Source organism: Cynara cardunculus (genome assembly GCF_001531365.2).
Source record: "Cynara cardunculus var. scolymus isolate 2C chromosome LG 2, CcrdV1, whole genome shotgun sequence".
Lineage (NCBI taxonomy): Eukaryota > Viridiplantae > Streptophyta > Magnoliopsida > Asterales > Asteraceae > Cynara > Cynara cardunculus.
This window is the reverse complement of record NC_037529.1, coordinates 32,412,131-32,422,800: the sequence shown is the minus strand read 5'-3', so window position 1 is coordinate 32,422,800 and position 10,670 is coordinate 32,412,131. Positions and strand designations below refer to the sequence as shown.

At 37.3% G+C, this 10,670-nt stretch overlaps 1 protein-coding gene across 3 annotated transcripts in view; it reads right to left on the bottom strand.

The window, feature by feature from the left end:
• Nucleotides 1-1,595: 1,595 nt before the first annotated feature.
• The window catches only part of LOC112506757 (PHD finger protein ALFIN-LIKE 7-like), a 17,928-nt gene continuing 8,853 nt past the window's right edge, over nucleotides 1,596-10,670 (bottom strand). For 2 of the 3 annotated variants that reach the window (XM_025111011.1, XM_025111012.1), the window contains 2 exons: nucleotides 2,190-2,322; nucleotides 1,596-2,108 (listed from right to left, as the gene is read on the bottom strand). In XM_025111011.1, coding sequence (XP_024966779.1) covers nucleotides 1,833-2,108; nucleotides 2,190-2,322 — 409 coding nt within the window. In that variant the 3' untranslated portion in view covers nucleotides 1,596-1,832. The remainder of the gene's footprint in view (nucleotides 2,109-2,189; nucleotides 2,323-10,670) is intronic. The other variant, XM_025111013.1, reaches the window with a different exon arrangement.

The following is a 10,670-nucleotide window of genomic DNA, read 5'->3' as shown; positions in this document are numbered from 1 at the left end:
TCTATAGCACGACACGTGGCATATGCATCACGATTATGGACATGTTATTCATTACGAATCACACATTTATTATGAATGTCTAATTCATAAAAAAATAACACCTTTGTATTTATTATTAATATGTTATTCATGATGAATCTTTATTCTGAAAAAAATATATAACACGATGTGAAATGTGGACAGTTTCCATATTTCTAATCAATTTTCGATTACTAACTGAACTTTAAAATTTATTCAAAAAATTACTTTTTATTGAAAATGATTTTTAAATGTTTTATATTTTAATCACATAATAACAAAATAATTAAATATTTTTACTGTAACTTAATATCAAACAATTTTGTTAATTACAAAACTTCTAGAAAATAAATTAATTGATTAAATAAAATGTTTTATTCTAATTTATAAAATGTTTTATTCAATAAATAAATATTTATATCTTATGCTTTAAAGAACTTAATTTAAATTTTAATGTTTCATAAAATCATTGTATGATATCCACGTATATTTAATTTATTAATAAAAAGATCTACATTAACTGAGACATATTTGTATCATAATATTCTTTATATTGTGTTATAATTTAATATATAAAAAAATAGTAGTAACATCAGAAGGTGTTTATTAAATGCTTACTCGGTAAGCATTTACCATATTGGATGAACATGGAAAAAAGAATTTTATCATATAAGAATGATAATAAAGATGAAAGCTTTACCCCATAAATGAGGATAACGACTCTTATTTGATAAACGTTTACCGAGTAAATTATTACATATGATATCATTTCGATGGACTACGATCTTATCTGGTAAAATAAGTGTTGATTCTTATCAAGTAAAAATTCAGGTAAACAACCTGTATGTTTTATAATTAAAATCTCATTTAATAAATTATTCATACATTCTTTATAAACATAATTAAAAAACAGTACGTAATATAAGACAATTTTTTATTAAGAATACATAATATTCAATGTATATAAGTAAAAGTATCGACGTAAATTATGAATTATAAAAAACCAGTTTCTAATTAAGTAATTATGCTCACAACCACTTTAATAGATAACAATTCCTAAGTAGTAAACCATTAAAATTGACACCGATTCTTAAAATCAGTTTTTGTTATAATCATTAGGAGAATGATTATGTAAAAAGACATTATTAATCCTTAGAAAGCAAAGAATCGTATGAAAATGACAGTTAATATGAGAAGCGTAAAAAAGGATATGAACCCTGATCACTTTTAATCTCACGCCACCCAAATTACACAGGTAATTGATCTGATACATCTCATTAGCATTGACATTCAATTAGGATTGATTCAAAAATGAAGATCTCTTCTTACACTTCTCATTTCACCGGAACCCAATCCATCCTTAAACCACCTATCCATAATACAATCAGTCTCTACTCTAGACCACTGAGTCATCTAGAGACTTGCATAAATGACAATGCATAAATTCACCTAGAGACATATAAGCCCATCCTTTCTCGGATCTAGACCTTCCAAACCCGTTTTTTGGTAAACAAAACGAAATATGGGTTTTTCCAGACCACAGTTGAGCCGAGGCTTGGCATTGAAAGAGGTCCAAACATCAAAACCGAAATACCAAGTATAAAACCAAATCTACCACCAACCATGAAGTCACAAACTGAATATGGTCTAATTTTGGCCCTAAACAAAATCCAGCAATCTATAATAATATAATATAGAGCCAGTCTGGTGTTCCTTTTAAACTTGATTTTTAGGTTCCCACAAACAACCGTAGATTCGGGTTCGGTTTCATCAATCAAAAACCGATGCCATAAAAACTTGTCATATTCATAAGCCTAAACCTGGAGTCGAGCCCTTTTGCTGCTGCTGCTGCTGCTGCAACTCGGGCATTTGTACTGCTTGATATGTTCGGCTTTGGCAGGCGTAATTTTGACACATTTGCCATGAAACCATCTCTCACAGATATCACAGCAAATCCAGAACTCATCGGTTGCATAGTTGTCGCCACAAGCTCCGCAAAGGGCTGCTCCTTGTTCATCATCATCTTCTTCCTCTCCGCTCTCATCGTCTTTGGGTGGTGGAGTCATCTTAAGTCCCGATGGCCTTGACTGCTGGTGCATTTATTGAAACACAATATTTGTTCAAAAATCACAAGTCAATAAAACAAGACCATGACACTTTTGAGGTCTTACAGTTTTCCCACTTGACTTGTTGCTTTTACTGCCATTGTTTTGAATTTCAGTCTGATCCTTGGGTTTTTTAACGCCTCCAGACACAACTTCAAAGACAGTTGGAAGATCGTTTATCATTTGGAAAAGCCGCTTCCTGAAAATCTCAAACCAATAATAATAAGAATGCAGCACTGAATTTTACTCGCTACCAACAAAAATAATGCAAAAATCATTCTAGATGAATGTTATTTACATCAAGAGTATCTTTCTACACATCATCTTCCCCAGACCCTACTTAGAGTAGATTTACTGGGTGCGTTTGGTTTTTTGGTAGCTCAACAGGTAAAGAACTTGAGTTTGTTCCCCAGAGTCACCAATTCAAGTCATCTCATAAATGTTGGAGGATTTCCCGAGCTATTAACTTCAGGGGCACAGATTATTCGAGATGCGCATAAAGCTGGCTCAGACACCCAAGATTATAAAAAAAATTAATAGAGTACTTGGTCAAAAGAAGGCTTCAAAACTATTTTCTACCATCATAGCGGAATGAATGTTAATAAGTTCCTATCACTAGAGTATGGAGAAGACAAAGTATAAACTAGACAACAGGGAGGCTATTAAAGCATCAAGAGGAGCTAGAAGTAACCCATAAGAGGATTTGTACAAGAAACTAAGAACAAAAAGAAAAGGAAATGATAATATACAAATTGGCAAAATCAAGGGGAAAACGGTTAGACACAGGTCAATAAAATGCATGACGGAGACAAACAAAAGACCCAAGGGTCAAAGATAATGAGGTAAAAGAACAATGCAAGGGTTATTTGATAGATTGCTGATCGAAAATGGTTGGAAAATTGATGTCCTCTCAACCAAACCAAACAAACGAGCCCAGTATCCCAGTATATCCCACTCGAAGATGTGTGTGTGTGTGTGTGTGTTTTGGGTGGGGAGGAGGATTAAGATGTATATACACCTGACATCTACCCTAAAAGATAGTGCGGTTGTTTAGGTTAAGACCCTCGGATAGTGAAAAGTGTGTGAAAAAGAGATTGATGTCTTTTAATGATGCTTATGGTTTGTAGGTAGAAGAGTGAATGAAATGAGCACCAAGACAGACGAAAGTACATAAAGTTGTTGAACATCGTATTATTCATATCGAGGTTTAAAGAGCCAATGACAGGTAGGCATAGTATGAGGCAGTAGATTATTTAATGTTATCTTGAAGATATCTTTTGAATACTGAAGAAATAGTACCTTGCCATATTCAAGAATAAAGAAGGTACTCACAACTGCATAAACTATTGGAGATCAAGCTTAGGTGCCATGCAATGAACCTATGGAATTGGGTTATTTAACACTGGTTGGGAATAAGACAAGTGTTGTATAGTACATGAGGTGCAAAGGTGTCCCTAAGGCATGCATTTCATTAAAGTAAGAAACAGTTAAAGCATTATTAACATATCTACATCAACCATAACAATATATAATGCATTCAATTAAATAATCATCAATTAATAATTTAACAAGAATATAAATATCAACTAAGCATGTTCAATCAATATTTATATTAGCAACTAATCATTGCCATTGGCCTTGAGCACATGTAAAGAAATTGTAGAGGTGTACCAAAGGTAGATTAGTTAGGCGAAGGATCGTGTGAGAAGAGAGTTAAAGGTGAGAAGGGTAAGAAGGGATGTGGACCCTTGATCACCTTTAATCTCAAACCCACCCATGAATGCGTTTGATACAGGGATGGATCCGATGCATCTCATCCTAATGTGCATCTAAGGGTGGAAAACCCTTCATACACTTCTCACCTTAACTCTCTCACCGGAACCCAACCCTTATTAGTTAAAAACTATGCATGATTGGCACATCTACACAACTTTTATTGTCAATGGGAACTTCCACGTAGACATATCCATTCTATCATGCCAGTGTGAAACATATAGTACTTCTAAAATCACCTTCAGTTTTGTAGGTTACACTTCATTACATCAAAGTGTACTTCCCTTCACTTGAGGACTAAATCTGCACCATCTTCATTCTCAGCAACAACATGGGCAACTGTTCCCTCTAGCGTCCTGCTACATCTTTTTCCTCCATTACTTCCTCAATCTCAATTTGCCCCAATCTCTTGATACAAAACATAGCTATTTCTATTAGGCCGTTGAGAGCATTATTTATCCATGTTGGACAATCATCCTCGAAAGTCACTATGATCAAGTCTCCCCATCAAACACGGATGCTTTACCTTTGATCCTCCTAGAATCGTCAATTTCAATTTTGACTGAAGTTTATTTATATCCTCTCTTGGTCTATAACACTCTCAAACCACATTTTCTTTATAATACTGTGAGTTCAAAATATTCCATATACTGGGTGGTCCTACAACCCGAGCAAACACTCAAACGTGAGGGCAAGAAATCCCCAAAAGGACGACCTCCCTTAACAAGGTTATCAACATGATTTCTACTTGATAACAACCAATCTAGTGAACATAATTTCTATTGTTACTCTCAGGATTAGACCTTGCATTACCCCCAACAAGGTTATAAAATCCTTCCACATATCTTTGGAGTGCTCAACTATATGTGACTTCCCTCTATATCGAGGTCATACTTTCTAAAGTAGAACTTATAGACACTTTCATTGTTCTTCCTTGATATCAGTTACTCCCGAGGGAGCTGTCAATAGGTAATACAATGTACGAGAAAAATGAATATACAAATATACTAAGAAACAAAATCCTACAAAAATAAAAGGTATGCTCTGAAAATGGAATCAAGATGCAACTAAGCAAATGATGGCACTAAAACTTCTAGCACATCAAACAATGACATACAGATTAAGGGGCCGGTTACTAAACGCTTACCTGGTAAGTGCTTACATGGTAAGTGCTTACTTGGTAAGTGCTTACCGGTCACTTTACCTTATCAAATGAACATGACAAAGATTGAGAATCTTACCCCATAAGAGAGCAATGACAAGGACCGAGAGTCTGACTCGGTAAGTGAGAGTGACGACTATTACCCGATAAGCACTTACCAGATAAAAATGTTGCATACAATGTCATTTTAATAAATTAAAATCTTGCCCCGTAAGTTAAGTGAGTGTTAAATCTTACCATAAGAGCTTACCGGGTAAGAGTTGGGTAAACGGTCCCTAAGTGCCCTAACTCAAGCAAGTCTGTGACTAAACAAAGATGTAAAGATGGTTATGTTTGGCTTGTTTTTCAACTTTTGACAAAACAATAAATATAATAAGAAATAATATTAACTACAAAGATAATATATTAACATGTAAGTAAATAGGAACTTCTAACCTTGTTTCTTATTGCATAATAAGAGATCACATTGAAGGAGGTGACCTAAAGGCAAAACAGGTAATTGTTTCCAGTGGCAACAGCAACAAAAATCAATAACAGACATGTTACAACCTTCAAATGTTGAACTTCTCGAAAATTAAGGAAGAAACCTAACCCTTCTGAATATAACACAAACCAACCCAAAAACTTATGGAAATTGCAAGAATTCTTCACTGACTATAAAAAAGCCTTAAATCTTTTCAAACTTCCAAAATAACCCAAAAATGCAAATAGAATATATGATTGATCCCAAACATTCCAAGCCAAAGGTCAAATAGCATAAACCGGCAAGGACGAGGCATACATGATTAATATGTGTTATATAATTTAGGGTTCCGGATTAAGGAATTAATTAGGATTTTGACTTGCACTAAGAATCGTGCGTGATTAAAGATTGCTCAAGTTTGGAGACCTAGAGTTTGGACTATAGAAAGCTACAATTGAAGTTAGGTTGTAACAGAAGTTCATACAGTTCTCAAAGTAGGTGAATCGATTATCAATGACAATTTATACAAGTTCCGTTTGAAGTGGGTACAATAATTGAGAAGGCTCGTGTCAAATGAGTCTCATGAGATGGCGTATGACTGCCGACATACAAACCAAGTGGTGACTGATGCAACGTGATAAGAGATGCACAATGTAGGGGTTTTGGGGGGTGAAAATAACAATTAGAGTTTGGGATTTAGGCTCTCATACCTACAAAAGTTCGAGGCAAGAAGACATTTGTGAAAATGAGAATGATGGAATTGGAGATCTAGGGACTCACAACCCAATCTCTAAATCTCTTAGGTTTAATACCTAAGAAGTATAGCATCTTACAAAAGATAAAATGCAGTCTTTCAAAAGCGATCATTAATTACACTATTCATAAATGGTAAATCTCAGTGCTGTAAGAAACTATAAATCAACAAAAAAATGATGGATCTAAACCTGGTTTAGACACAATGATATTTGCAGTGGAAGGCAAAAAAAAGATATGGATTGGGTGGCCTGTGTGCAAAGAAAAGATATGAATAGGTAAGATGTGCATACCCTTGTCTCTGGCAAACACTACTCATTAATACGACAAGATGTAGCATCTTACAAAAGATATAATGCATTCTTTCAAAAGCAATCACTGATTGGTGCAGTTAGCATTGCAGTAATTTCTTTTTATCGGCATCACTACGTGATATACATAGTCAATAAACATGTGTAGCCCACTCCTCATTTTTAAGCCGGTTATCCATTTGAATTCCTTAGTTGGTTACCTTCAACTTCACATGAAGGGATATCAAGAAATTTGTTAATCACTGCTTTATCCTAAAGTCTCAAATTCTGGAAAATGTCAAAAGTAGTTTGAAAGGCTTATTGTTGTTTTGGTCAACTGTTGTGTGTCCCAAATAGGTCACAAACTCGCAACTACTTTTTGCTTTGGCCCATCTATTTAGCATTTTTCCCGCCAATCATCAACAATGTCATGCAGATCTTCCTTTTGAATGTAATAGTTTAAACAATATTATCCTTGAAAGCTCCTAGTTTTAATCCAACCAATGCTTGACTTTGTGCACATCATTTGTCACTAAAAATTTCAAATGCATCAAGTATAGCATGTAAGGTGCCAAGTCATTAAAATTTTCAAAGGAGTCCCTACATACTTAGAAAATCTTCTCCCCTTGGCGTGCGCATGTGTAGTCTCTCGGGTGACAAAGAAACAAGTGATTGCCACCACATGACAGAAACAAGTAACTGCCACCAATTCACCTTATTCAACTAATCTGGCATGACATGAAGGAGAACTTCACTCTTACTGGAGCTACAGTAAACTTCTAGAGCCCAACAACAAAGCGTCTACACCTAGTGGCAAGAATGACGGATCCTACCCTTTATGACCTTCTCTCCCTGGTAACTTTGGTGGGGAAACCTTTAGATGATGTCAGGACTTTGTAGTGCCTTTGCAGAAGCCTCATAATATATTCATTGCTCAACCATGTACCACAGAAAATCAAGGAAAAAGGTACATTTGTTTCACCTTATTCAATGGAGTAGACTGATGTACCCTAGCTTAAATCGTAACAGAAATTGAACTCCACAGCCCTAATCGCAAGCAGTAAACATACAGTGGCTGAAATACAGTAGCTAGAACACGTCGATTGTAACATACAACAGTGAAAATCGTCGGCCAATCTATTGAAACATGAAATCGATGCAATTCCCAGACTTTSGAGAGGTYTGGGTACTCTCCYTGAGCTTACGCTCCAAACTAACTCCACCGAAAATACAAAACAGAATACCCACTTCCTCTAACAACAACCTATTTAAGCAAGACAAGATTACCAATCTACCCCTCCCCTATTCCTGTTTACAGTAAGACTCGACAGCACAATTAGACTTAGCTTCTTCTTCTATACGTAAACCTCAAAGGAGGTTTATCAATACTCCCCCCCAAAAATTTCACCTTGTCCTCAAGGTGACACTAGGAAATTGCTGAAGAAGTGCCTCAAGATTCTCCCAAGCCCATGTTCCCTACTCCTCTCCGGTGGTAATCCCGGCGGCCTGTTAATAACTGATTCATATTCTCTTAGTAGTGGATCCAAAACAACATTTGTTTCTGTCATTTCCTCAAAAATACTGAACAAGTACCCAATTCCACCAACACGCCCTGTCCTTCATGGTTGATCACCTTTCCGATAGCTTTTAGCGACACCATCGAACGTCCCAGAGATGGATCACCCTTTAACGTAATGGATTTTCCCCCACAAGTGAATTTCATTACCTGTAACTTCCAATTGATATACGTTGCTCCTAGTGTTTCCAACCATTGGATTCCGAGAATCACATCACTGTTACCCAAACCCAACGGAAGAAAATCTTCCCGGATTTCAATATCGAGTAAAAACAGCGTAATACCCCTGCAAATTCCCTCCCCTTTCTCCGCATTTCCCGACCCTAGTGTAATAGTATATTTGCCAGTAATTTCCACTTTTAAATTTTGCCGTTTAACCAAGTCATATGATATAAAATTGTGTGTTGCACCGCTATCGATTAACACCACAACTTTTTGTTCGCCTATTCTTCCTTCCAATTTCATAGTTTTAGGATTCGTTAAACCGACAACGGAATTTAAGTGTACCTCAACCTTATCACTAACTTCAGCTGCATTAAAACTTCTTTCTTCCACTTCTGGTTCCGCATCATCAGTTAAGTCCTCTTGAACCAGTAAAACAATTCATCTCTTTCCTTTTACACCTATGGCCGGGAGCGTACTTTTCATCACAGCGGTAACATAGACCCAAAGCTCTTCGTTGTTGCACCTCTTGATCGGACAGCCGACGGAAACTGGATCCCGTTTTGCTGGTGGAACTTGGCGAGTTAACAGATCCCCCGGTACTATTCGAAGACTGATAAGACGAATTGTTTTTCCACTCGGGGMTTGGATGGAGATATGARTTRGTCTTCTTACKATAAACCGAAGTCCTTTCCCTTGCCAACACTTTGTTTTTCAAATCGATCTTCATGGCTACCTCCATTGCTTCGCTAAGCGTCAACGGATTCATTAATCTCAATTCTACTTTAATCGATTCTTCCAATCCGTTAATGAATTGACTCAAGAAAATCTGCTCCGGTATTCCGTCTAACAGTGCCGCAAACTCGACAAATCTTCTCCTATATTCTTCAACTGATCCTTCTTGTCTCACTGATAAAAATTGTTCGCATAAGGAACCCGCTGTCAAGGAACGAAACTGCCTTAACAGCAGCTGCTTTAAATCCTCCCATCTGGTAATCGGATGTCGTTTGTGCTCCCATTGAAACCATTTTAACGCATCACCTTCAAACGAAATGAACGAGACATCAATTCTTTCTTGTTGACTTAACTGGTTCAGCGTAAAATAACGTTCAGCTCGTAAAATCCATCCATCTAGATCTTTACCATCGAACACTGGAATCTCCAATTTACGTCCTGTTAGTTGTAAATAGCTATAGCTTAGGGATCTGTATGTAATTTATTATTGCTTATTAGTCCCTCTCTAATCCTATAAATAGAGGGCTCATCTAGTCTTGTAATTACACCTTATATAATATCAATTCGGTTTCATACCATTTACATGGTATCAGAGCTAAAGGTCTCTTAGCTCACGAACATCCTTCGGGTGACCATTTCCGGCCAAAATTCCGGTCACCACCACCCCATCACAATCTGTCCCGTACGTTCAGATCTGGTCCCGTTTTCTTCAGATATGGCCGCACATTTCACTATTCATTACTGTTCACAGCCGACTATTTCCCAGATCCCGACCAAATTCCGGCGAGCTACACTACAACGACACCACCATTGCACTCGTCATCGCCCGATCTACCAAACCCCTCAAACCTCACTGCCAACCAACGCCTCACGCGCCCCCAGGCGCCGCCGAATCTCAACCCACGCGCCTCCTTCCCGCGCGTGACAGCCCCTTCGGCCACCATTCCGACTAATCTCATTCGGTTAGTTTTTCGATTTAACCTCCTTTTATTTTCTGCCTCGGTTTACGTGTCCATATACCAATACAATCTTCAGTCGTTTCTTTTTGGATACCATCGTTTTCAATGGGAGATACGAAAAGTACTGTGGAAAATCAGATTGCATCGGGTATTATCAACTATAACTCGGTTTTGCGCCTTCCTGTCAAGCTGGACTCTAGTGACTGGAGTTCATGGAGCCTCTTTGTTCTAAAGGGTCTTGAAAGTGTGGACAAAGAGGACCATCTGACAAAAACACCACCTGTTCCTCTTTCCCGAGAATGGCGTATTGACGACAGTGGGATACAAATGGCTTTGTGGAATTCCATGGAGCCACAAATCCTCACAATCGCTCAGAACTTTTCTACAGTAAAAGAGATGTGGGATCACCTGTCCTCGTCATTCTCAGCCAAGGAATCATTGTCTCATGCTTATTCTGTTGTCCAAGCCTTTACTAGGGCTGAACAAGGTGACTCCACTTTCACCGATTACTTCAATCGGTTCTCAAAACTTCAAGATGAGTTGCGCACCCTTTTCCCACGGACTGCTGATTTACAAGTTCAGGAGGAGCGTACCACCAAGATGAATGTCATGATGTTCATTGTTGGATTATCGCCTAAGTATGCCAGTGCACGTCCATTGCTGCTAAGTAACTC